General features: G+C 42.8%; 2 protein-coding genes and 2 long non-coding RNA genes across 4 annotated transcripts in view; 2 read left to right on the top strand and 2 right to left on the bottom strand.

Moving 5' to 3' along the window:
- LOC102535570 (carboxypeptidase A2) overlaps positions 1 to 1,665 on the top strand; it is a 31,222-nt gene extending 29,557 nt beyond the window's left edge. The window contains 1 exon segment of the mRNA XM_072965348.1: positions 1,431 to 1,665. Within this exon segment, the coding sequence (XP_072821449.1) occupies positions 1,431 to 1,618 (188 nt within the window). The 3' untranslated portion in view covers positions 1,619 to 1,665.
- A 2,988-nt stretch (positions 1,666 to 4,653) lies between these two features.
- CPA4 (carboxypeptidase A4) lies at positions 4,654 to 25,442 on the top strand. The gene is made up of 11 exons (XM_006202288.4): positions 4,654 to 4,741; positions 9,312 to 9,393; positions 9,832 to 9,966; positions 11,062 to 11,160; positions 13,883 to 13,984; positions 15,250 to 15,354; positions 16,103 to 16,213; positions 17,360 to 17,450; positions 18,861 to 19,060; positions 20,161 to 20,245; positions 24,056 to 25,442. The coding sequence occupies exons 1-11, from the start codon at positions 4,674 to 4,676 to the stop codon at positions 24,241 to 24,243; spliced, it is 1,266 nt and encodes a 421-aa protein (XP_006202350.2). The 5' UTR covers positions 4,654 to 4,673; the 3' UTR covers positions 24,244 to 25,442.
- Positions 20,245 to 21,907, bottom strand: LOC140697338 (uncharacterized). The gene is made up of 2 exons (XR_012074280.1): positions 20,631 to 21,907; positions 20,245 to 20,517 (listed from the first exon to the last, which is right to left on the bottom strand). It is a non-coding gene; the product is annotated as an uncharacterized lncRNA (long non-coding RNA).
- Positions 21,972 to 27,197, bottom strand: part of LOC140697337 (uncharacterized) — a 23,420-nt gene continuing 18,194 nt past the window's right edge. Inside the window, exons 3-4 of the long non-coding RNA XR_012074279.1 lie at positions 25,612 to 25,837; positions 21,972 to 23,486 (exon numbers count right to left, since the gene is read on the bottom strand). This is a non-coding gene — a long non-coding RNA (uncharacterized lncRNA). The remainder of the gene's footprint in view (positions 23,487 to 25,611; positions 25,838 to 27,197) is intronic.

The following is a 27,197-nucleotide window of genomic DNA, read 5'->3' as shown; positions in this document are numbered from 1 at the left end:
GGCACTATATAAATGTTTCTCATTAGATTCCTGGTGAGCTACTCTCCTCCAGATACCTCTGATCCTTAATGTGGCCCAACTTTTTCAGTCATTTATTCATAATGATGATTATAATCATAACCGACATTTACTGAATGCTTACTCTACAGACATTAGAGTAATGTCTAGCTCCTTCACTTAGTCTCTCAGTTTCCTCATCTGTAAAATAAGAATAATACTGGAATCTATCTCGTGACCCAGGTGGGGATTAAATGATCCAATTTTAGCATAATGTCTAACATATTTAGCAGAAGCACTCAACAAGGGGCAGAATCATAAGCATTATATTATCCCATCTAATTCTCACTGCCCTGTGAAATAAGTAATATTATTATCCCTGTTTGATGGAAGAAGCATCTGGGACTCAGGTAAGTGACTGCCTTAGGACACTAATGATTTGCAGAGTCAGGATTCAATCTGAAGCCAGTATTTGGTTCACTGTCGACCTCTTAGTGGGATCCTCTGTGTCGTGTAGCCGCACCAGAGGTATAGGTTAGTAATTTTGGTACCCAGGAAGATTCAGTTCAAGTCATCAACCATTTGGTTTACCAGGTGCTACCAGTGCTCCTGTGGGTGAAAGCAAAGACACAGACACAAGAATTCTTATTGTTAATTCCCAGTATTAACCATTAGTCCTACTTTTCCCTGGTACAACCTGCCTGTCTTCCCCTTTGCTCAGCTCCATTATTTGGGACTAGGTGACTTCCTCCATCTCTGCCCCATCCACCTCGTCCATTTGGCCTCTACCTGCCCTCCCTGGGAGCGGCCTCAGAGATGGTCCATTGCTCAGCTCTTCTGAGTCATGATTGCCACAAGTCCTTTAGGCTAATACTACCTTCTTTTATCATCTGTCATGTCAGTGGCCACACATTCATTACACAGGTGCACATTACTCTGTTTAATCCATTATGTATAGGTGCTGGGCATGTTATTCAATATAAGAACAAAGCCTGCTCCACGCTTATGTTAAAAGTCCCCTGAGAGTAGGGACAAACTCTCTTCTATTTGTAATCCATCCTCTCCCACTAGAGAAAACGGTGTCTATGCCTAGCACTCAACTAAAGAAGGAAGTGGTGTGGCCTCCCTAAGGTGTAGAAGATGCCAATTAGGAGAGCAGACAGGATTCCAAATGGGTGGGTGAAGCCAGAGGCTCCTAAGAACACCAAGGGAAGGCTAAGTATAGTCTCTATTTGAATAACACCTTTTGCTTTTCAAATTAATCTTGTAGTTTTTCATAAGCACGGCCCTCTACCAAGCTATTCCTGTGCTCAGGTCCATGCAGATAGGGGCCTGACTTATTTTAGATAATGGTGGAACTTAATAGAGGTTACATAGCTATGAGAGGCCAGTAGGAATAGCATAACCGGATTTTATCTTCATTTGCCCTTCAGACCAAGGCAGTGGAGGAAGCATCGACTGGTTCAATGACTCTGGCATCAAATACTCGTTTGTCTTTGCACTGAGAAATACAGGTCTATATGGCTTCCTCCTGCTGGCCAGTCAGACCTTGCCCACAGCAAAAGGGACCTGGCTTGGCTTGAAGACAATCATGGAGCATATTCAAGACCATCCTTACTAGGGATCTGGAAAATAAATAACATTAAAAGCTCTTTGGTTTGAAGCAAAGTTGGGTTGGCCTCATTCCTTTTTCTAATCCTAATCTAGGAGCATTATTTCTTTGATTTATGTTGCCCTAAAACACAGTAGATCACTGAGATGTACCCCTTTATCTTTTTCTTTTTCTTAAATCCCATTCTGAGCAAAATGCTCCCAACATCCTTTAAAAATAAAAAAAAAATCGTGGTAAAATACACATATCATGAAGTTTACATTTTAACCATTTTGAGTGTACATTCACAGTGTTGTGCAATCATTTCCAGTATCCATCTCCAGAAATTTTCCATCATCCAAACTGAACTCTGTACCCATTAAGCAATAACTCCCTGTTCTCCCTCTCTCCAGCCCCTGGTAATCTTTGTTCTACTTTTGTCTCTATGAATTTGCCTATTCTAAGTATCTCGTGTAAATGGAATCATTCAGTATTTGTCCTTTTATGACTGGCTTATTTCACTTAGCATAATGTTTTCAAGATTCACCCGTGTTATGGCATGTGTCAGCTCCTTCATCTTAATAGAGTAGCATTTGAGAGCTAGAAAGGGACTTTTGAGTTTATTTATTCAGTAAATACTAATTAAGCAATTTCCTTGTGCCAAGCATCATGCTAGGTGCTGTATCCTCTGGTTCCATTGCTGTCTTTTGCTTTTCCATTTCTGGTATGCTGCATTATAAGAACTAGTGGAGAGCCAGACCAATGACACTCCTTCCTCCTTGTTGCCCCAAGTCTGGGTCTCAAGATTCCATATAGTTTATCTTTAGATATTTATTTCCATTAGGGATTTAGATTTTCTTCATGTTGATGGCTTTCCCTGGGAGAAAAGGGTGTTGGGTGAATTTCAACTTGCCTAGAATTCTGGGTACTTGATTCTTTAGTTCACATTTCTTGTAGATTCAGGTCTCAGCTTCTCTTGTTACTAATTTCAAAGCTGAAATCTATCTTAATGAAATAGAGTCCATCCTTTGTGATGGACCAGAGTGGGCCTAGGAGTTCAGTTTGTATTGGAAGGACAAAAGAGCCCTGATGGAGGCCCCCAGCTCCACAAGTCCTGACAAAGATTCTTCTTGACCAAACTTTAGGCAGGCTTCTCTGAGCCCTCTTTTCTACTAAGTCTTGTCCTTAGGCCCTAAGTTAGTCTTAGCAAAAGAATCCTGCTGAGTCATCCCCCAATCCTTGATCTGATCAAGTTTTTTATCTTCCACCATTAATGTCTAAGTCCTTGCTTTGCCTTTGTTTAGCAAGAATCCTGTTAGGCCAGTTAAACAAGAATCCCAACTACCCTTGAAGACCCCTTGTAGCAATTTTCAATCCACCAACTTCCTTGCTCTGCTGACTTTACTATATTCCAAGTTGAACATAATTATTCTCTCCTATTGTATGATTTCTATTGCAGTAATCTTGGTTGTATCCAAGTGCAGAAAGAATACAGATTGTGAGGACAGGGAGGTGGGGGAGAGTTGCAGGAAGTGGGGGAGAGTTGCAGGATTTGAGGTTCCTGGGACAGACTGAAATGTCCCAGAGTCCTTGAAGAAGTCACGGAGGTCATGAGTGTCTTCCAGTTGTTCTACTGTGACTTGGTGGGAAGGACACCAGACTCAGAGTCTAGGAAATATAAGAAAGTCTCATGTTTTTGGTGTATATATATTTTATAGATGTATAGTCAGTTTACAATTTTGTGTCAATTTCTGATGTACAGCATAATGCTTTAGTCATGTGTGAACATAGATATATTCATTTTCATATTCTTTTTCACCATAAGTTTCTACAAGATATTGAATATAATTCCCTCTGCTATACAGTATAAACTTCTTGTTTATCTATTTTATATATATTAGTTAGTATCTGCAAATCTCAAACTCCTAATTTGTCCCTTCTCATCACCTTCCTCCCCTGGTAACCATAAGTTTGTTTTCTATGTTTGTGAGTCCGTTTCTGTTTTGTAAATAAGTTCGTCTTTTTTTCAGATTCCACGTATCATATGATATCATATGGTATGGTACTTTTCTTTCTCAAGAAAGTCTTTTTATTAATAATACCATTAAGCCTTACTTTTAGCTCAGATTCCAAGGAAAACTGGTAATTTATTCAGACTAACACATCCCTCCTATACAACTTACGTCATATATTTCTACTTTTTTTTAGTGGAGTTATAAGAGTTAGGTGTCAGATTCCTAACAGAAGCCACAAACTCTCATCATTATGATCTGCTCTGGTGAACTTCTCTGGCAGAATTTGTCAACTGTGTGATGTGTGTGGCCTTGGAGTTGGCTTGGGGTTTCTTTGAATCTGTTTTTCTTCCTCCCTTCCTTCCTTCCTTCCACCCTTTTCCCCTTCCTTCCTTCCTTCTTTCCTCCCTTCCTTCCTTCCTTCTTTCCTATCTTCCTTCCTCTCTTTCTTTCTCTCCCTCTCTCTCTCTTTCTTTCTTTCTCTCCCTCTCTCTCTTTCTTCCTCTCTCTTCCTTTCTCTCTCTTCCTTCCTTTTTCTCTTTCTTCCTTTCTTCCTCTCTCTCTTCCTTCCTCTCTCTCTCTCTTCCTTCCTTCCTTCCTTCCTTCCTTCCTTCCTTCCTTCCTTTCTTTCTTTCTTTCTTTCTTTCTTTCTTTCTTTCTTTCCTTCTTTCTTTCTTTCTTTCTTTCTTTTTCCTCTCTCTCTCTCTCGAAGTAACTTCATCTTTGATTTACAGTCTGGCCTCTCTAGCTGTATAAATTCTATCCAGCACTATGGGACTTTACTATTTACTCAAAAAAAAAAACTGTTAAAATACCAAGTGCAGAGCAATATGGCACCCTTAGCACAGACTTTTCCAGCTTGAGGAGCAAATGTCTGACCATGTAAATCAAGAGGCATGGCCTTTATCACCCAAAAGGAATGGAAGAGGCACTGGTAGGGGCCCACCTGATGTACTGTCAGAGTTGCAAGGGTGCTTGGGAATCACATTAACATTTTTGAGGACATGAGTCTGCCTCGGGCTTCTTATAAATACAGCTTGACTCAGCCACTGTGTGACTGAAACCCTTGGGACATGAAGTGGATACTGTTCTTTGGGGCCCTTATTGGGTCTGGCATCAGTGGCCGAGAAAAGTGTTTTGGGTAAGTTCTTTTTGGACTTGGTATTATTTTTACTTGGTTAGTTCAGAGAGATGGGAACAAAATGGATTTGGAAATGAATGGCTGATTATACCTCAAGCAGAATGGCATTAGGATAGAAGACCTGGTCTCCTGTCCCAGCTCTGCCTCTTTGTCATCTTGGACCAGTTCTCTCTCAGGCTCAGTTTTATCTGAGATATCAGGACTAAGTAGTCCCCACAGTCCCTCCCCAGCTCCCTAATCTCTTGCCAATTCTTTTCCTTCCTAGTTCTTATTTGTAAGGTCAGTTCGAGACATCTCCTGCTTTCTTACTCCTATATTATGAATTACTAAGAATTACCAGAAATTGTTTCTAATTTCTGCCACACTTAAGGGAAAGCCTGGGTCATAGGCTATTTGGCTTTACCTCTCTGTTAATGGTGAAGGTTTAGTGGAGCGGAGCTTTCTTGTCAGCATCTGGCACATGGAGATTTGATAGGTCTTTTCTAGCCACGGCTATGAAAATTGACATGCATGGATACACCTATACACATGCTCCACACAGAATGCTTTGGGGTTTGCAAAGGAGAGGACATTTGGAGGTGGGAGAGCTGAAAGTATGCCATGCTACTGTGCTAAAAGGTTGAATTCTAGTAACTCATTACTGCATAATGCTTTGCCATTTGCAAAGAGCTTTTATGTACATTATCTTTTGGATCACACAACAACTCTGCCAGGCAGGGGTGTTATTTTCCTCAATTTAAACATGAAAAAACTCAGCCTTAGAAAGGCTAAGGAATCTGCCCAAGGCCACTTAGCTGATAAGCAGGGGAATTGAAGCTCTAATGTAAAACCCATACACTTTTGCTGTAAAACATGTTAATCTCCAGGTAGACTCCTATATCTCATTGATCTATCTATATCTGTTAGTTTACTCTCCATTATACTATCTGGCTAAAGGGACTTTGGGATTGTTTATTGAGATAATTACTTATATGTGATTGAGTAATTTTTATGGTGATGACTTCTGTTCACACCTGGTCTCTGCTGCCAAATATCTCAGAGGACATAGGCATAGCAGGTGGTCAGGGAAGGAGAATTTTCCACAGGCAACTTAGCAATAGTTGTGTAATAACTACACTTGCTGCTGTGTGGGCTGATGCATGGAGCTGTCCGGCTCCCACTGTAGCTATTTACGTGGCTGAAAAATCTTTATTTCTCAAGATATAGACTTCTCTTATAATGTGGCTGACACCCGGGTTGAGACAGGTGGGCTGGACTCTGAAGTGCTCACCATAGGAGCTTGCACAGAAAGCACTATATACCTGAGCTAATTATAGATGGTTTTAACCAATTGTGTCATCCCTACTCCCACACCTGTTCTCACCTCATAATAGGGAGCCCAGCAAAGGTGGTGGAATTCCTCCGGAGGTCCATAGTCATGTCCTTGACACCCAGCTTGGTGAACATTTACAACAAGGGGAAGCTGGCCTTTGAGCATTCAAGTGGTTGGGAAGCCAGGATGCAGGTCGGCCTGGAGAGTGGGTACGGTGCTGACTGAGATGATGATGGTGGTTTCTCTGCCCCACCCCCAGTCCGTTCCTTCCACCTACTCATCTGCCTCCCCAGTCTCTCTCACTAGGCTGATGTCATCTGTCCCAGTCTTTACTCATCTTAAGGACGGGATGGTGGCCAGGATGCCTAAAGGTGCAGGACAAGCAGAGAACAAGAAGTAGTTGCAGAACTGGTTGTAGCATCAGCAGCAACCAGTAGGCATTTAAGAGTTCTGTGACATCATCTTTTGTGGTACTTCTAAACCTGGCTGGGATGCAGGTGAGAAAGGTACAAAGAACAGGCACTTGGATGCCCGCATGGCAAAAGGGGGGGGGATAGGAGCTCAGCAACAAGATGACTATTGACTGTCTAGAACATGGGATGAACGTGAGAGTGAGTGAGAGCAGATCACCAGCCATTGTGTTGGGAAGCAGCTGGCCAGCCCTGGGTATTGGAGAAGACCAGAGTTAAGAAGAGCTGTAGGAACACCTACCTGTGTGGACTAGGAGGGGTGACATGGAAACCTACAAACCCTAGCATATCCTTCTTCCCAGGCCAATCTTCCATCTTCAGAAAGAGCTTAAATTAAGGTCTTTGAATGGATTTCCATATGGTAGAGATAGGTTGTGTTCAGTCACTCACACTCTTTGGAGGGCATTTTCCAAATAGAGACAAGGACAATGAGGGCAAGAGAAAGGCTGCCCTTCTCCCTGCACCTGTGTATGTTCTCTCTTCTAGGTGTTGATGGACTTACACTCATGAGAATAATGTTAGATCCCCCTCCTGCCACCCCCCAACTACTTTTAGCTTTATCTGAAAACTGTCTCTAACTTTGCCAACTCTGGTTGGAGAAAACCTCATGAGTGATGAAAGTTGGTCCTAAAGCCGGGGTGGGAGATTGGTTAGGCAGGTAAGGAAAAGGGCTGGACATCCAGTAGTGGGAACAGCATGTGCAAAGGCAAAGAAGGGTGAAGTCCATGGTGAATTTTGGGTTTAAGGCTGGAACCAAGAGTGTATAGGAGGGAGAGGTGAAGGAGAGACAGATGGGGTAAGACTCTGTTCTGCAGCAGCCCTTCCACCTTACCTCTCTGCACACTACAGATGTGTCTTTATCCTTTGGAGCTGGGCTAAATTAGGACATAATGAAATGGGCTGTGGGTTTAATCATTGTCAGGGCCAGTTAGACTCACTGTGTTCTGTTGTCATGGACTGTACCCAGGAGTATGAAAGTTCTGTTGTGAAGTTACCACTTTGGGAGAATTAAAACACATTCTGTGGGTGAATGTGTAATATGATTTTCATACTCTTAAGAGCTCCTTATTCTTAAGTTCCTCTTTGTTTCTCTTCCTGTTCCTGCTACCTCCTCTTTTCCTTTGTGATTACTCTAGTCAGTTCTGTATTTTACAGATACCTCATTTTTCAACAGAAATGTCAGTGCACAGGCACTTTCTAAAACACTCATTTTTAAAAATACACCCCTTTTTCTGGAGTATTGAGGGCAGGTTGTGACAGAGCTTGAGTCCTCATAGTGGGTCCTGGTAGTCAGCCAAGGGGAAGGATTTCCCTTCTGTTCTAAACCAGTTCCTTTTTTGTAAGGCTGCTTGCCTGTATCAGGGAAATTGTGGTTTGACTCCCTGTCTTCCCAGGGCTACTGTCCAACTCTTAGCAAACCTGTTGGATCTAGACTGAGACCTGCCCAGCCAGTGGCTTCTCCCCTGTGGCCTCAGCAGCTCCCATGGAATGCAGTTAGATGCTCACCTCCTAGGACCCTCGGAGACCAGATTAGTTGGAAGAAAGTGAAGCTTTGGTACTGGCATTTCCTCCAGACCTGCCACCTGTAACAGAAGCAGCTCTAGAGTGGACCTTGCCTCCTTGGGGCTGGGCTAAACCCCTTGAGATCCTTTGAAGCTCCCAGAACAAAGTTAAACCCCGAGAGTCCAGAGTGAGCCGGTTTTCTGATGAGGAGATGCTGATCTGCCACGTGAGGCTGCACGTTTAGCTCCCTGTGACAGAACCATTTTCTCCGTCAACAGGTCCTTCAGCCCACAGCCCTCTCCAGCAGCTCTTCCCGCATTCATTTGTGTCAAAGGGATGACGCATGTGACAGCGTCGAGTGCGGATTCATTTGGGCCGTCACCTAGCAACGGCCTAATGGCTCCCCTGGCTTTCTGAGTCGGCTGAGAGCACAAAGGCAGCTTTTCAGGCTCGGCCTTCTCCCACCCACACACAGGACGTTGGGGGCCTCTACCCCTGCTGCTGCTGCAGGAGTTAAATGGTGTATAGGAAACAAGTGCAGGAGGAGCAGTACAGGGGGGCTCGGGACTGGCCGGCTCCCTTCTAGGCCCTATCAGGGCCCCCTTGAGGGGATGAATCCCAAGTTCAGCCCCAGCACCACGCATTGGTATAAGGTTCTGGAACTGGAAGGGGCTGAGAGAGCACCCAGCCTCTCCCCTCTTTGCCAAGAGGAAAAATAGCTAACCCTCCAAGGATGGAAGGTCTGTTCTCTTTTCTAGCTCTTTCCAGCACGGACATTCAGCCAGAGTTTCAGTCCTAGACCCTGACAGTGAAGAAGTGCTTCTTTATGCCTTGAGTTAGCTTTGCGTGTAACTCAGGAACATTCCTTTCTGCAAAATATATATGTTTTTCATTATAAAGTAATATGACCACATTACAGAAAACAGATACAAAGGGAAAAAAGTAAGTCATCCATAATCCCATGACCCGAACATAAGCACTGTCAGCATTTGCTATATTTCCGTTGTCTGTTTTTCTTCCAATGCATCTGCTTTTTCCATACTTGCAATCATGGCATACATACAATTTTGTGTCCTGCTCTTTCACTTAATATTTCCCTTAAAGTTATACCATAAGCACTTTTTCATATTTGCCACGTAGTCTTATTTTTAATGGCTATACATTATAACCAAAGACTAGACCATTTCCTCTTATTTGGCCCGGTTATGTCTGGGATAGTAGGCCTGGGGTTTATTTGCCAGCTGAAAGCTCACCATTATCTTTTGCTTTTTTTTTTTCCCTCCAGGGACCAAGTTTTCAGGATTAACGTCAGAAATGGAGATGAGATCAGCAAAATAAGTCAGCTAGTGAATTCAAACAACTTTAAGGTACCCAGTTCTCCTTAGTCCTCTTGGGTATCAGTTAACTTTGGTGAGAGAAGACTCTTGCAGAACTGGCATTGTTATTCCTGAAGAGTTTCTGTGTATGATTCTGTATTAGTCAACATGCCTTTACACTGCTGAGAGGTTGGTCCTGGAGAGTGCTGTAGATCCTGGCAGTGCTGCGAGGGAGATGGGAGGCCTCAGCAGTGGGCACCATCTTTCCATCTTTCTATCCATTGACTATTACTTTTTGGGTTTGGCCAAGTGTTGCCTGCTGGGCAGGCCTGACCAGATATGATTGTGAAGTGGCTGAAGTTTGTCCTTGGGCAGAAACCAGCCCCTCAGGGATCACCCAGGCTCTTTTCAGTTGTCCTAGAAGAATGAATTCATTGTGCCTTTTACCTGAACTGTCCTTTAACCTGGTTTTATTTCTTTTCTCTTCAGCTCAGCTTCTGGAAATCTCCCTCTACTTTTGGTCATCCTGTGGATGTCCTCGTCCCTTCTGTCAGTCTTCAGCCAGTCAGAGCCTTCCTGAAGTCCCAGCTCTTAGAGTACTCAGTGACTATTGAAGACCTGCAGGTAGGCCCAGGTTCCTCACTGGTCTTGCATGGGAACAAGCAGCCAGAGTGGACCTTAGATGTTTTCAAGTTTTGGTCTTACCCTTCTGCATTTAACAGATTAAGACATGGAGGTATATGGAGGTAAAGTGTAGCAGCTTGTTCGAGGAACATGTTGTACTAGAACACGCATGTGTACGTTGATCCAGACAGATCTGGATCCAAATCCTGATTTTGCTAACTACTAGCTGTGTGACTTTGGATCATCTTTTAACCTCTTGAGACTCTGTTTCTTCATCAGTAAAATGGTAATAGTTGTATTTATATCATATGATTTATTGAGAAGATTAAGTGATTAAATTTACATAAAATATCTAGCAGTGCCTGGTATGTTATAGGTACCCCACAAGTATCTCTCTCTCTTTTCTTATTTGAAGTCAGGAGGGAATAAGAGAACGTGTGGTGGTTGGAAGGGGGTGGGGTGCCAGGGGGGAGATACTGAAGACCAATCATAAAAAGCATCCTTGGAGAAAGGGGGAATGTCACCAACAGCTCCCAGCAGAGGGAACATCATTTCCCAACCAGACTCCAGCCTCAAAACCTATATCTGAACAGCAGGACAGTGTCTGGCTCATGTTCTCTCCTTCACTGAGGTGGGTTATGGACTAATTGGTGATTTGGCCTGGGAGTTTCCTGATGGCGTGAGCAGCTGTGAGCTTATTAATCATCCTCACATGTCACAGACATCTGCCAGGAACCTTCAAAGTATGAGTGGTTATAAGAATTTCTTTGTTTCTGAATGGTTTCCCAAGCTGTGTATTTCAGAGGCACTGGATACCAGATGCAGACTGATGTCTAGAGAATTTGTAGTAAAAGAATAACCAAATAGCACATACGTTGCTTCCAGTGAGTAAGTGGGTTTTGAATGGGGTGATGTACATTGGGCTCTAAGAAGAAAGATTTTATAGATTTGTGGAAGAAGTCTGACCCCCTTTTATACCTTGACATTTGTGCTTCTTGATATGTGTGCCAAGGGTGCTGCCATCTTGGCCAGCCCATGTCCCAAAATGTGGTGGGAACAGCAGATCACTTCATAATGTTGCCGTGTCTGTTTTAGGCCCTTTTAGATAATGAAGAGAAAGAAAGGCAACACAATGAAGGTCAAGAACGGAACAGTAATAACTTCAACTATGGGGCCTACCATTCTCTGGAAGCTGTAAGTATTATAGAGCAGGTTAAGATCAAAGTCATTGGCCTCTTGGGTTTTGTAACCCGTATCCTTACTTCCAGGAGGTGTTAGTCCTTAGCATAGTACCCCTACAGTGAGGGGCTAAAATGTGTATACTTCAGTTCTTTTCTAATTCTTGGGTTGTTTATCTCCCACCAGCACTTAAGAGCATAGTGAAACACAAACTGAACATTTTCTCCCACGTGCATCCCTCTTTTCTTAAGCAACCCCTCAAAGAGAACCATGAAATAATTATAATCATTTACAGTCCTTGTAATTCAACCTTCTTGTACCCCACCATAATCCCTGTATTTTATTCACCCAGATTAAAATGTTACTTATTTCAGGCAACTAGACAAGTGATTATTTCCAAGGTTAACCAAATATTTCCACTCATTTATCATTACTACTTATATACTTACTCCATAATGCATTTTGGTGCTGTGTTTAGTTAGAAATCGCTTACATAGATGACTGACTTTCAAGGTAAGCCAACCCTTCAAATGAAAAACTTGAAGCAGAATAATTTAATATGGAATAGGAATTTGAGGCACCAAGAGGGACTGGAATGGAACTGCATCACGTACTACACGGTCTTTTTATGTCCCTCAATGTCTTCTTCCTTAGTCTGGAAACTCTACTAGCTCAGGAACACACCCCACATCTAAACTGGTATTCTCCTTCCTATAGCTGAATACATGCTCTTCTTTATATTCAAAGATAGAGTTCCTGGCATACTTTTCATGAGGCATATACTTTGAATTATTTTTCTTCTAGATGAGGGATTTTTTCAGAGCTTGACCAGCTATTTCCACTTATTTCCCAGGATTGTCAGTAGCTTTGTTTATTGTGTACACTTCCAACCGCATTGCCCCTTGATCCCGCTTGTGACCGATGACATACATCTGCAAACCAGCTGGAAGAAGTTAGGAGTTCAGTCCAGGGCCATGGACGAAAGCAGAGCTCAGGGCCCACACAGGGATCAACCCATGACATTAGCCTCATTAACATTGGGGTGCTCCCTAGCTGAGGCAACTAGTTGCAAATGTCACCCAACACTCTGGAAACTCCATCCCCTCCCCTGCCTGCTGTGGGAGTCTCACTTTCTCATCCACTCACTTTTGTTCTCTGGCTTTAGGTGCCATTGTCATTTGGCTTACGGCCATCTTTCATTCACTGCCTTTTGCTGTGGATTGGTGCACCATCTCCCTCCTGACTTGATCATACTCAGTTCTTTCTAAAAACAGCTTTTAAGAGCTCATCTCATACAACCACTTAGGCCTTCTTAGACCTCTAGAGGGATCATGTTTGTTTCTGCCAGGGTTTCTGGTTTCAGATCCTTTGTGTGTGTTGTTGTGGTAGCCATTATTTTTGTTAGTTTCGTGGGTGAGTTTCCCCCTGATGTTGGCAGTGTAAATTTGGACCCCCGTCTGGACACAGCTTGGTGTTTTAAATTTTCTTGGGTGACTTTCTTTCCTCTCTTGGTTCAGGGCAAGCATCTGGCTTTTGCTTGACTTTCTAGGGACGGTGGGTAGTTTCCAGGCTCTTTTCATGGCCAGAATGACCAGTGCCCAGCTCTCAGTTTCTAGCTCCTGGCCCTACTACACTGGGTCCAAAGCCCTCTACTCCAGTTCCTGGTTGCTGTAAACCCTCAGCACCTAAGACAGATATCTGGTGCTGGGACTTCATCTTCTGCCCTCGCCTCTGCTAGCTGGTTCCCTCTTCATTTCTGGCACTCACAATTTTTCCTTTTTTGGCTTTTAAATTTGGCTAGGAATCATTTTCATTGTGTTTTATCTGGCTTGCCTATATATTTGGGAGGTAGTTTTTGCTTCTACTTAATCTGCCATATTGGCTGCAAGTCTGACGAACCCTTTAAGCTTGATTTTATTCTATATTGATTGTACATTTTCCTTCTCTGTAAAGCTCCTTCTTTCAATTTTAAGCTCTAAATATAAATTTGTTTATTTCTTTTTTTTTTGACCTTCAACTAAGTTGAACAACTAAGATGGATGAACTCTACTTAAATCTTTTTTTTTTCACTGAAAGCAAATGGAAGCATTCATAGTCATGATTTATACAGCTCTTCACTTGCTCTCTCAAAGCCTTAAGAGGGATCATCTCCAAAGTAGGGTACCCTTATGGCAGGATGTAAGCAAGATAGTCCCCTGGGATGGAGGAAGAAACTATTGCAACATCTATTTATATTTCTACATATATTTGTATTTATTATTAATGTAACATTTTTGTTTCTATTTTTTATTTTATAATGTACATAATATAATTGTGTGGTATTATATATATTCATAGTGTATCCTGATTTTTTTTTTTTTTTTTACTGATGGAGAAAGTGATCAAAAAAGATCACTGGAGAGCAGTGCTTTCAAGAACCTTGGCTAAATGGGCCCTTGCTGATTATCCAGCCTGTGGTGCAAAGGGCCACATTGTTGGAGCAGTATCTGTACAAGTCTCTCTACTCTAGTTTAATGGACTATAATTTTGTGGACAAAATGTGTTTTTCTCTAGAAAACTGTAATGGATTCTTTAGGCAGTTCCTTAAAAATAAGCATTCCATTCTGATAATATTGTCAACCTCAAGGTTAGAGGACTGGAAGAAATCATGAAAATCAATAAGACAAAGTTCACAGATACCCACCCGGAGCTGAGCAAATTTTTAAAACGCTCCTGTGTTTACTTTTTCACGCTTCAGATTTACCATGAGATGGACAGCATTGCCCAAGATTTTTCTGGCTTGGTGAGCAGGGTGAAGATTGGGCATTCATTTGAAAACCGGTCGATGTATGTACTGAAGGTGAGACCCCCATGCAATTTGAAGGGACTGACTGGTCTCAGGCTCCTGGCTCCTGTGTCCAGGACTCAGCTCTCACACCTCTGAAAGAAGCAGCTTTTTAGGACCTCGTTGACTTAGGGGAGGAGTGTGGTGGGGAGGTGTCTACCCGGGTTCGAGTGTGGTCTAACAGAGAGTCCCCTGCTTCTGCTGATTTGTGGGGAGTTAGAAGCAGCTCATCCCATTCCAAGTTTTGACTGAAAGGCAGGATCAAGAAGAGGGGAGAGGCAGTTAGTGTTCCAGAAAGCTCTCAAGTGGCTGTAGTCTTTTGCCTCCATTCCCATCTTCTGTTAATAGTAAGACAAATTGGAATGGGCAAATTCTATTCTGCTTTTTAGGGGTGCTTATTGGAAAAGCAATCTAGGAAGCTAATTTTAGGTTTGATGTAATTTTAAGCCCGGTCTATGATCCTTGGCTGCACAAAGCCTAATTTCCAGATATTTCTAACAGATTTCAGGTCTGTATTGGCAAAAGAGGTAGAGAATTTATGGCAGTGACATAAATTACATAAATAATCCAGCCAAATGAATAAAAAGGAATTTGGAGATACGAACCATGGAACAACTGATGGTGCCTAGAATTTGTCAAACCCTTAGCTCCACACAAGCCCTGAAGATCGCAGTTTTATACCAATGGTAAAATTACCAGTGGGAGAAGATGTTCCACTGAGCTGGTTGCTGTATGGTAATCTACATAACTTTAGATTATTTAGCAACTGATGGAGACCCTGGCTTCATTAACACGAAGCTCTGACCCAAGGAGGCCCCACACTGAATGGCAGCGGCCAGAATTCATTCCGTGCTGTTTACAAAGAGCTATAGTGAACCCCTCTGTTCCTCACTTTAAAATGGATTTCATTTATTGCATCAGCTAGAACAGGCTGGTTTATGCACTTTTGTCTCTCTGTTGGGATACCATTTGAGGTCTTTCAAGAGACATAATATTATCTCTAATCACACTGGCATTATAATTCACAATACCAATTGTTTCCCCTTCCCATTTGCTTCTAACCCTGGAGTGGCTCAAACTACCCAGAGCTGTGGCTGGGCCCACCAGCCAACCAATTAAGCTTGGAGAAGCCTGGTAAATAGATGGTGCCCTCAGGAACATTTAGTCTCTGAATGATCTTCAATGGATTAAATGAATAGGAACGAGCTGGGCAGAGGAGAGGTGAGAGGAGATGCTGGTGGGCAGGAGGGTCATTTTCTGGCCTCTTTTTCCTTCTACAGTTCAGTACTGGGAGAGGCAGTCAGCGGCCGGCCATTTGGCTGAACGCGGGCATCCATTCCCGGGAGTGGATCTCACAGGCCACAGCAATCTGGACTGCGAGAAAGGTTATGTCTCCTGGTATTAACTGAGAATTCTGGTGGGCCCGGGGTGCCCCTGCAGTGTCCCATGTGGCTGGGCTCACGGGATGAGGTGGGAGAGTACTCTGCATAGACACAGTAGGCTGGGGGTCTTTTCTGATCAGAGAAATAAAAGATCAGAGCCCTGTGGTTGGGCCACTGTGGCCAAATGCTAAAGTGCGTTCATGGCAGCAGGCAAGCTCATGAACTACAGAGGTGGCCCTGAGACACTGACCCATAGTCAGCCCTGCAGGAAGGGAACAGAGTCTTTCAGCATCAAAGCCCAGATAAGCTTTGCCTTCAGTCCCTTCCAGGTCCCTCAGGCCCTCGGGGACCTCATGCTATCTCCATGTCCCTCTGGAAAATCTTCTTTAAGCCAGTGCTGGGGGAGGAGGGGTGGTGCAAGTGGAGGATCCTACCCCTAGCATGGGGGCTCAGGTTCCTAATAACTGTTATGATGTATGGCTCTCCCCTCCCCTGTTCCCATCCCCTGGAAGGAATGAATAAACCAGGCAGCCCAGGACTCACTGAAGTTGGTGTTACCAGGCAGCCATGTTCCCCTAGGTTTTGAAGTGCTCTGGGGGCTTTGCAGAGAGCTGCACCTATGAGGGTGGTAGGGAGGCTGCAGAGGGTGGACATTGTTCTAGGAGGTGGGCATCTGGGGAGGACACACAGGCTTAGATCTGGCAACACATCCTGCAGTGGCAAAACTGACAAGCTTGTTGGCTCTGCTTAGATTGTAACTGATTATGGGAAGGATCCAGCCATCACGTCCATCTTGGAGAAAATGGATATTTTCTTGTTGCCTGTGGCCAATCCTGATGGATATGTTTACACACAAACTCAAGTGAGTGATACCAACTGAATGGGCTGGGCTTGGAGTTAAGACTTGTTTGTTGACTAAATAGTTGTATGACCTTGGAGAAAAGCTCCACAAAATGTGCTCCTTAGGAGCTTACTCGGGGTCTCATTTTCCAGTCATTCTCTAAGCTGAGAGTCACCAGGGAATATTTTTTCTTAGAGGGAATAGTCTAATGAACTCCCTATTATGAATCTTGAACAATTATCAACACTTTACCAATTTCTTCTTTTCATTTCTTTCCCTCCCACATATTTTTTTCCTGACGTATTTTAAAGCAAATCCTAGACATCAGATTATTTCATTCAAAACTTCTTTAATATTCATCTCTAGCTGGTGACAATTAAAATAACAAAAAATATACCCCTATCAGCTGTAAAAAATTAATGGTAGTTCTTTAACATCATGTGATATTCCCAGTTATCTTTAAAATGTCTTTTGAGTCAGTTTGTTGAAATCAGGATCCAAATAAGGTCTGTTACGCATTTGGTTGTTACGCCTCTGCCAGCTTTTTAATTCTACAACATTAACCCCTCCTCCTGCCCCCACATATCTTTTAAAATGTCATTCATTCATTGGAGAAACCAAGTAAATTGTCCTGTAGAATGTCTCACGTTCTGAATTTGCCTGATGGCTTCTTTGTTGTGTGCTGTTTAATTTATTCTGTCATCCCCCGTATTTCCTATTCACTTGTGGTCCAATCTAGATGCTTGGTTGGATTCAAGTTAATTTTTTAGGCAAGAATAAAATAGTTACTGTGCACTGTCTATCACATTAGTGATAACTGAGGCCCATAATATCTATTTGTCCCACTTTTACCAAAGCCCAAAATTATTCAGTGGATTCAGATGGTGTCATTGGGTCTTGCAGTTATGAAGTCCTCATCAGGGCATTTTGGGAAGTCTTTTTCTCCAGGTCAGAAGGGCCAAGCTTCCTCTCCCTGGGGGACGAGAGGAGACTCCTCACTTAGTGAGGGCTGAAGCCCCAGTGATCCTTCAGATCTCTGGAGTTGTTGCAGGCAGCTTGCCCCATCCACGGGGCCATCTCCATCACAGGCCCCCAAAGAAAGCCTCCAACTCTCCTGTACCCTGACCCGTCTCTGAATGTTTGCTCCTTCCTTGGTGGATTTTTCAGGACCGATTATGGAGGAAGTCACGGTCTCTAAATCCTGGAAGCTCCTGCATTGGTACTGATCTAAATAGAAATTGGAATGTTAGTTTTGCAGGTATGTGGGGGAGATAGTTTTAAAATTCTGCTACCTCTGCATAGCCTGGTCCACAGGGCTCTGAGGTGGCAGTGAGGGAGGAGCTGGTTTCCAAGCTGGCTCCATTGCTGATTTCATTGAGAAACTTGGGTAAATCCCTTACCCTATGTTTTTGTTTTTGTTTTTGTAATTTTGAAAGGAAATCTCTGTCCTCCTGAGAGAATGCTATTTTTTTTAAAGTTCTGCTTTAAATACATAAATCTATGGGCCTACTTTATACCCTGGTTATCATGGCTTCTGGACAAGTTACTGGGTGAGTGGAAGGGCAGCTCAGAATAGAGCAATTAGCACTATTACTCCAACAGGCAAGATCATATTGTGAAAATTAAACTGCAGCAGTTTACCCTTAGATGTATAAGTGTGAACTTCAGCCCTTTGATGTCATGGAAAGAGAATGAAAATTAGAAGACCTGGGTTCTGAGTTCCAGCTATTTAAAAATCATTCCCACAGTAGTGCCAACTATGTTCCAGGTACTTTCCCATATGTTATCTTATTTATTCTTCTGACCTAGAGAGTGAATATTCTTATCTGAAATGAGACAGTTGAAGCTCAGAGACAATCTCAAGAGCATATGGTTGATAAGAATTAGGATCTAAGCTCACTTTGCAATTCCAGATCCTGATAGTTCTCTTTCACTATTCCACAGCTGTACTGATATTTTGTTTTTAATGTACTGTTGTAATGTAATATTTAATGTAATGTTTTAATGTAATGGTTTTACTTCTCTTACTTGGAATGAAATACCACACAAACTATTGGGGGAAAAATAATGTGATTGTGGGAAAATAGCTGATATAAATGTGGGAATGGAGGGCATCAAGGTTAAGTCACAACAGGGGTGGTTTCACACACACATCAGATACCTTAGGGGGCTATACTGTGAAGTAAAACAGAAGGCAGTAATTCTAATACCTGTCAAATAATCAGGAAATTTTTAGCCACAACAATAGATTATTTTTGGCAGCACTTGGCCATTAATATCTGAACTAAGAGAATGAGTTGACACCAGTATAAATGGAGTCATTTTCATTATTAATTGGTATTCATATTAATTATCTAGAATACTTATTAATTACAACTCATTGTCGTGTGTGGTATTAATTATTTATGACAACTATTAGTGATACAATACAAGGTCATCTCTATCCATTTAAAGGAGTCCTACCAGTTTTCCTGCTTAGCCGTGGCAGATTCAACACCCCGACCTCCCACTTCCACACCCTTCCCACAAATACACACATGCGGACCAGGTTCTCGAGGGCAGCTGGCAGGGGCCTGCTCATACCTCCCGCCCCGCTTCTGGGTAGAGTATCCTGTATTTCTGCTTCTTAGCCTATGGGTTAATATTTCTGCTTGGGTCATCCCTACAGGAAAGGGAGCCAGTGACGACCCTTGCTCTGAAGCATACCATGGAACCCATGCCAATTCGGAAGTAGAGGTGAAATCAGTGGTAGATTTCATCCAAAAACACAGGAATTTCAAATGTTTCATTGACCTTCACAGCTACTCACAGCTGCTGATGTACCCATATGGGTACACGTTCAACAAGGCCCCGGATACTAAAGAGCTGGTAAGTTGTGGGCTTCTTCTCACTCAGCCCTGGGTCTACTTTTCACCTGGGTGCTGCCAAGGTGGTGGTTCTCTAGATTCATAGGGAAAGTCCAGGATCAGGGCTTGTTTCATTAAGGGCCCAGTCTTTTCTCCCTGTTCTTTGCGATGTGCCGTCAGGCTTACTGGGAACAGGAAGAAGATGATGCCTCTTATTTTTGTGTTTGCTGTGAGTTGCAAGAACCACACCTTGCAACCCCGTCTTTCCTTTTCACTTGTTTTTCTGACCAAAATGTATTGCAGAGGCACTTTTTGTGAAGAACTGTGGGTGACATTGTGGTGGGTAAGGGAGGGGTGCTCCTCACTCCAGGTAATGCAGAGTTTAAGTAGGGTGTAGACCACAGCCTAGGGGTGCTCTGTCTGTGTCACATACATTTACTCACCCCAGGATATGAGCAGGCATCACATCAGCAGCGGGACTTCCTGGCAGCTGCAAGGTGATTGTAGTCCCTGCTCTCTGTGCTGGTCTGCTTGAGTGTGCCCCTCTGTCCAAGGCCATGCCCTACCTAGGGCTTATGGCTTGGTGTGGACTAGATTCTGGTCTCAAGCAAATGCTCCGTGTAGGGTACATCCATATATGGCAGCCCCTACCTCCACTTTGGAAACACTCAACTCTTAGAAGATATTCTCTTGAACATGCTTGCCCTACCCTCATGTTCATGGACATGATATTCCCTTTCTACAAGATAGGTGAGGATGGCGGTGCCTTTACTAAATTCCTAATGGGCTGGCGAGCTTAAATACAGCTCCTCTAATTTGAGTTATTAATGCACATGATCTGATTCAGAGTGCTTATCTGGTCTTCCTCCTCTCTCCTTACCCTCTTCCCCACACTGGAAGTAAAGAACTGAGGATGTAGTAGGAGAAGGAATTGGAGGAACCATACCATTTCCCTCACTTTGTAGTCAGACCTTGGCTCTGGTTGGAAGGGAAAGAAGAGATCAAAATGGAACATTGGGGCTGGGTTCGGGAAGCTTCCAAACCACTGCAGGACTGAACAGCTGAGGAATGTCTGGCTTTGGGATCCATTCTCTCTCACTCCACTGACTTCCCTGCTCCTAGGATGAGGTGGCAAGGCGTGCGGCCAAAGCTCTGGCTTCGCTGTCGGGCACTGAGTATCGCGTGGGTCCTATCAGCACCACTATCTGTAAGTACTCACTGTGTTTATTGGTTATTAGAAACGCTTTGAGAGGACACTTGAAATGGAGCAGGAGAAGAGGTGCCAGTCAGCCTTCCTACATGTAGTCTGTTTCTGTTGTTAGTGATGGGCTGAATTTATATTAAGCCTGTGATGATAGCTGCCACAGGCCGTCATCTTCATCAGTGGTTATCACTCTTATGCTCATTATCATGGGCCCATGATGAGTTAAGTCTTGTCAGCATGGTAGAGTCTGTGTTCCTTGTCTTCCATGAAAGATCCTGACATGGTTTATCAAAAATTCCTCAAGCCCATCATTCCATCTTCAAAGGAAACCCACCTTTGGCTTGGCAGACTGAGGTGGTGGGATGGGGTGTAGAGGAGACCCCCTTACCTTCCTGTCAGAAATGAACACACATTGAACATAGCCAGTTGGGTTGGCAGGGGGCGTCCTCCAGATGATGGTCAGCATTAGCTGAAAAACAAAAACAAAAACAGACTTTACCAGGACCCCAAACATGAACATGGTCTTGAGGCTCATTACCCACAACTCAACCACAATTTGAGGAAATACCCTTATTGTGGTTTCTCAGTGAAGTGTTTCATTTGAGCATTTCACTCTATTTCTTTCGAGATCCTTCCAGTTCCCTTATTCTGTGAGTTTGATCTATAAATTTTAAGATCAAATTGAAGGATATGATTATTCTCCAAGACCCCAGCTATAAGTGGGAAGTAGAAACACAAATGTGGGGAGCATAAAGTGAGTTCCCTTCTTTCCCCCTCTGGTGCTTTCTCTATAAGTAGTTTCCATCAATTGGTCCACCCTCAAAGCCCCTAAAAACTTGCTGGTATTTCTCTCCTTTCCTATACTGAACTTGCTCTCCCATCCTACCTGCTTCGCCCTCAACCAGCTGTTCCCTTCAATCTTCCTTTTCTGCAAAGATTCTCCATCCCACCTCTTGGCTCCTCCTCTGTACTCTAATCTCAGCACTCTTGTCTGTGTTTCATATTCCACCAAGCTGCATAAAGCACTTAGCATGATATTGGTGTTTGTGTTGCTAATTGCAACAACAACCCATTAATTATTCATGGTAATACTAGTGTTGTTGAATGGGAACTCCTTAGAGAACAAACACATCAGGAGAGGATCTCCACTCTCTGTTTAATTAGTCAGATTGAATCCTGGACCAAAGAGAGCTAAAGGAATTTGGTAGGAGCCCCCTGAGGAAGTCCTCTCAGAAGATCTTTGAGTGTCACCAGGCCCTGACTTTTGGGTCAGACACCAATTTAAAGAATAATCTTTTCCACACACATCAAAAACATTCCTCTCCCCAGCATGGACTGTGCCAAAATGATGAGATACCCATTAGATGAGATATCCATTAGATTCCTCCAACAGAAGAGGAGGAAGGCTCTCCTGAGTGATGTCCGGGAGATATAATATTTCCTACCTCCTTTGAGAGCCCATTTTCTGTATTTTTTAATAGGCTTTTTCTGCTCTCCTTTCTTTCCAAAAATGAAATCAATGTTTGTATAAAAACACTCCAACTCCCTGGGTTATGGTATGTGCTGTATAGGTAGTTGACATTTATCCCTTCAAGCACTGGAGCTTTTCTTAGATTAATCATTTTAGATGAAAATAATTCTAAAATGGATTTTCATACTTTCCTGCCTCCTTAAACAGAGCACGTAGAAGAGATTTGAGCTCCTTTCTTCATGACTGAGTGGCCTTCTGAACATCAGTTGTTGTATCTCGAAGGCCTTCCTTGATGTATCAGACTGTTCGATCCTTATGCTCAACAGCCCAGCCTGTTTTGCTTTTTTAATTCTCGTGTCTGCTTTTTACAGTTTTCATGTCTCCTTCCTCAGGCCACCTGCCTCTAGCAACCCTCTCCCCTCCTCCTCATTGATTCTGATCTACTAAGGGCTTGGAAACAAGTTTTTTGGGCTCGTTTGGCTTGTGGCTAGATGTTGAGTATTAAGGACGTTCATGATAGCATGTCTATCGTCACAAAAGACTGGTAAGCACCTAAATGTAAATGTTCATCGGTAGAGTGCTGGGTAAAAACACATTTGGTGCATTTATACAGTATGCAACCCTTAAGTGAATGAGGTGAATCTGTATGTGCTAGTAAGGGAAAATCTTCAAATGTTAATTGAAAAATACAGTGTGCCAAGCAGTGTTAATAGTATACTCCTATATGTGTTTTGAAAAAAAAAAGAGTAGGTAGACTTAGCAGGAACCCAAGTAAAGTGAAGTTCATGGATCTGATCGATTTGCTCAGCAGAGGTTATCTTGCCTCTTTCCTGAATTTAAAATCCGTTCTGAAATATTTGAGCTTGCCATGTAAATAACTTCTAGAAACTTTTGGTGCCATTGTCTGTTTTTTACACAGTATTTTCTCTGTGTGGAGAAAGGCTGTGGGAACTACAGAAGGATTTCAGAGAGTGTAGGAGAGCCTGTTTCATAACCTTAGGGAGCGTGTAATTGCAGCAGAAGCAGCATTTCTAGAAAATCACAAATGATATCATGAGAAACAACCCTCAGGGACAGTGGAAAAACAAAAGGGCCCATATTTTCACTGAATAGACATATATATATGTTACATACTAAATAGACTAGAAGTAGGTTGAATAAAACAGGGACTTTGTTATCAGATGGACCAGCCCTGCCATTTTCCATCCATATTTTCTTAAATTATTCATTCTGAGACTGGATTTCCTCATCTGAACAGCAAGGCAGATAATACCTTCCTCACTGGTTTCTTAAAGATTAAATGAACTGATAAATGTAAACTTTCTAGCATAATGACTGACTCATAGTAGATTTCAATAAATGGTAGCTGCTATTGACATCATTATTTTATTATTCAATATCATCTACTCTTTGCACTTTCGGCCAATTTCTGCTCTAGTGGAGTTTGACTGGGAAGAAGCAGGGAAACAAGCCTCTTGCCCTTCCTCAGCCTTTTGGCAAAGGGAAGTCCCAAGGTCTGTGCTTCTTTCTCTCTCTGTGTGTCAGTTATCTCTTGTGATGTAAAAAGTTACCCTAGACTTCAACAGCTTAAAACAATAAACATTAATTTTCTTACACAATTTCTGTGGGTCAGGACCTCCAGAGCATCTTAGCTGGGTGGCTCTGGCTCAGGGGCTCTCAGGAGGTTGCAGTCCAGGTGTCTTCCAGGGGGACAGTCATCTAACGGCTTGATGGGGCTGGAGGATCTGCTTCTCAGGGGGCTTACACGGGTGCCTGGCAGGTGATTATTGACAGTGAGTTCTTCACCACATAGACCTCTTTATAGGGCTGTTTGAGTGTCCTTACAATATGACAGCTGCCTCTCCCCAGAGCGAATGATCCGAGAAAGAGCAAGGCAAAACCCATGGATTTATGACCTAGCCTTGAAGGGCACACACCTTCATTTCTGCAGTCTCCTGTAACACAGGTCAGGTCAGCCCTGTCCAGTGTAGGAGGGCATTACACAAGGGTGTGAATACCAGGAGACAAGGATCATTGTGGCTATCCTGGAGGCTGCCTACCACACTCTGTCAAGATTGGTTTTGAGTGACCTGAAGGAGTCTACACAGTGAGTTTGGTGACAAGATGGAAATGAGCATTTAAAATCTCTTGGTTTGAGACTAGTGGAGACCCTCATGGTGCAGGACAGTCTGAGACATAATTCAGGCCAGTGTTTAATGTGTTGTAGTCCTGATGACTTTCAGATCCCTAAGGAGCCACAGATCCACAGAATTCCTGGCCCCTTCCCTTCTATTTCTGAAAGGAACTAGGCTTCAAAGGTGTTTTCTCTTTTGACTTAACAGATCCAGCTAGCGGGAGCAGCACTGACTGGGCATATGATAATGGCATCAAGTATGCATTTGCTTTTGAGTTGAGAGATACTAGGCACTATGGCTTCCTTCTGCCAGCCAACCAGATCATCCCCACTGCAGAGGAGACCTGGCTGGGGATGAAGACCATCATGGAGCATGTGCGGGACCACCTCTACTAGATGAGGAGCCCCGCTCTTTCTACATCTACTTATCCCCATTACACACACATATTAAGCCCACTATAAAGGACTCTTGTTCTTTCACATGTGAGTCAGAGCCTTCTGGCTTTGTAGAGAACAAAGGCCAGCCCCTTTCTAGCCCCCTCCTTGAAGTTTATGCATTCTTGTGGTGCTCTGGGAGAAGTGCTTCTGTCACCCTGCTATCTTTTGGTCCTGCTGTTTTGCTGAACACTTTGTATGCCTCTCCTTCCACACAGCCAGTTGGGCAAGCCACATGTAGGATCACTCCTTACTGGGTGGCATGTCTCTACCTCATTTTTAGAACAAAAGGACATCTGAAATATTTCTCTAGCTTCATCCAATCTAGCCACGCCTGTGACTTTGCTCTGGTGGGGGTCCCATGGGAAGTGCTGTGGAAGATAAAGCTTGTTTTTTAGATTGGTCTCAAAGATGACACCGAACTTCCTTTAATTTATCTCACTCTTTCTTGAAAATATTTTTCTTTGGAAAATAAATCCCATAGGGTCATCAGTATAGGTCATCCCCCTCCCCCATTTTTTTCTTTGTTTTTGGTCAGAATACAAAGTAGAGGATCACTTCTTATCACTGGGCCAAAAATTCCCAGATACTACATCTCTGATCATATTCTTCCCTTTATTATTCAGTGTAATTGGGATCCCAGAAGGAGATCTGTGTCACTGTGGGTACTGCCCACTCAGAAACCCTAGATGAAGTGCTGATCTGATAGCAGGATTGCTAAATTATCCCCATCTGTCCTAATGGGCTCACCTCCACTTTGTCTTTTGAACTTGCTTCAGATATCTTCCTCTCACCCTGCTGGTCCTAAATCACTCCTCTGGCCTGGATAATCTCACTGCCCTGGCACATTCCTGTTTGTTCTCTTGTGTCCCTTGTGTTTCCTTCTGGTTTTTGTTTTTTGTGTTTTCTGTTTTTGGTCCTTAAAGTTGCTGTTTTCTATTTTGCATCCTGGACCATGAATACCAAAGTGGATCAAGGATTTATCAGTTAGATGCCTCTTTAGGCGCCACTTTCTCCATTCCTCCTCAGTGTGTACCATCTGCACCACCCCCCTTTTTTCCAGTTTGCTTTTTTCAAGCATGTCTGTAAATCTTGTCCTTCTGCCTAGGATTTGTGCAGCATCTGGTGTGTGCTCATAAACCAATAAATATTCAGACTGAGTCTCCTGATCATCTCCTGTTCTTTGCCTTCACCTGAATGGAACCAAGCCATGGTTTTGAATATGCAGCTCTTTATAATGTCAAAAGTCAATTTTAATCCCTGTCCATATCACATGACATATAAGAAGGCCTTCTCCATCAGGCCTCCGGGCCTCCAGGGTAATGTTACCTTGGTGATTTCTCTCAGGTCCTAGGTCTAGTTCTTAGTTTTTCAGCTCAGAAGCTTGATATTCTCTGTGTCCATATTGATTAGGCTTGGGGATGCTGACTCACGCCTATAGAGCTCAGATGAGGCAGATGATAAAATCAGAATACAAATTTATTAATTTACATCATGGCATGTAACTGTTTAGTGGATTGGATCCTCACGTTGGCCTGAACAGTACATTCTCTCCCTGTAGGCAAAGATACATGGGAAGCCAAATTATAATCAGAAGGTTGTTTAGTGAGCGGGGCGTCGGAGCAAGGAAAGTTAATTACAGTCTATGATTAGAATTTTTAATGGTATCCAGCTCTAATAGCGTGATACATCCAATTCTGTAACAAGAACACACCTGCCAGTCAGCCAGCTGGTCGCTTGTGCTGGCTAGTCAGGGCTGTCTCAGACCAGACACTGTCTCAGTAGGCATGACAATGCTTGCCTCCGTGACTTGCCTGTAACCTGGCTCTATTGGTGGAACCCCCTACCCCCAAGATTGAGAATGTCCTTTAGATTCCTTGAGAAAGAGCTCTTAAACAAGACCTAAAAAGCCATAAAAGAATACCTGTGACTATAATAAAATTAAGTTTTAATGTGTATGACTATAATCAAATTAAGATCTCTTCATTAAAAGACGCCATAAAGAAATAGAGAAAACAAGATATAAACTAGGAGAAGATATTCACAATATTCATAATACACTCAACAGACAAAGGACATACAAAGAACTACAGATCAGTAAGAAAAAGCACAAATAATCTGATAGGAAAATGGACACAAGATATGAGCAAGCATTTCACTTAAGAGGTAATAGGTATTCTGATAAACATAGGAAAAGATGATTACTGATGGAAGACACACACATCAAGACCACAGTGAGATGCCATTTCATATTCATCCAGTTTACAGAAATTAAAAAGTTGGAGAGGAGGTGGATGATAGGCTCTCTTATTGGTGGGTGTGTGAATTAGTAAAACGATGTTGGAAAACAGTTTGGCATTATCCTCTGAAGTTCACACTAAAGTTTATGATCCAGCTATTCCACCCCAGGCATAAATCCGAGAAATTCTTGCAGTATACAACAGGAGACATATATGAGAATGTTCACAGCAACACTGTAATAACAAAAACCTAAAAACAACTTAAAAGTTCACCAGTGGGAGAATGAGTGAGTAAAGTATGGTGTTTTTACATACTGAAATATTATACAACAAAACAAGATTTCGTGTGATTTTTTTTCTGGAAAGTTCCAAATAACTGGAAAAACATATGAGATATACACACACGCACACGTACAAACACTTACAGGGAAGACACCAAATTTGGTAAAGCTTTAAAAAAAGGGAAGCAATAATGAAATAAGTCAGGCAGAGAATGACAAATACTGTATACTTTAACTTAAATGTGGAATCAAAAAAGTAAAACAAACTGGTAAATATAACAAAAAGGAACAGACTCACAGACACAGAGAACAAACTAGTGGTTACCAGTGGGGAGAGGGAAAGGGGGTAGGGGATTAAGCAGTACAAACTATTATGTATAAAATAAATAAGCTA

Source organism: Vicugna pacos, chromosome 7 (assembly GCF_048564905.1).
Source record: "Vicugna pacos chromosome 7, VicPac4, whole genome shotgun sequence".
Classification (NCBI taxonomy): Eukaryota; Metazoa; Chordata; class Mammalia; order Artiodactyla; family Camelidae; genus Vicugna; species Vicugna pacos.
The sequence above is the reverse complement of the archived record's forward strand: the minus strand, read 5'-3'. Positions and strand labels throughout refer to the sequence as shown.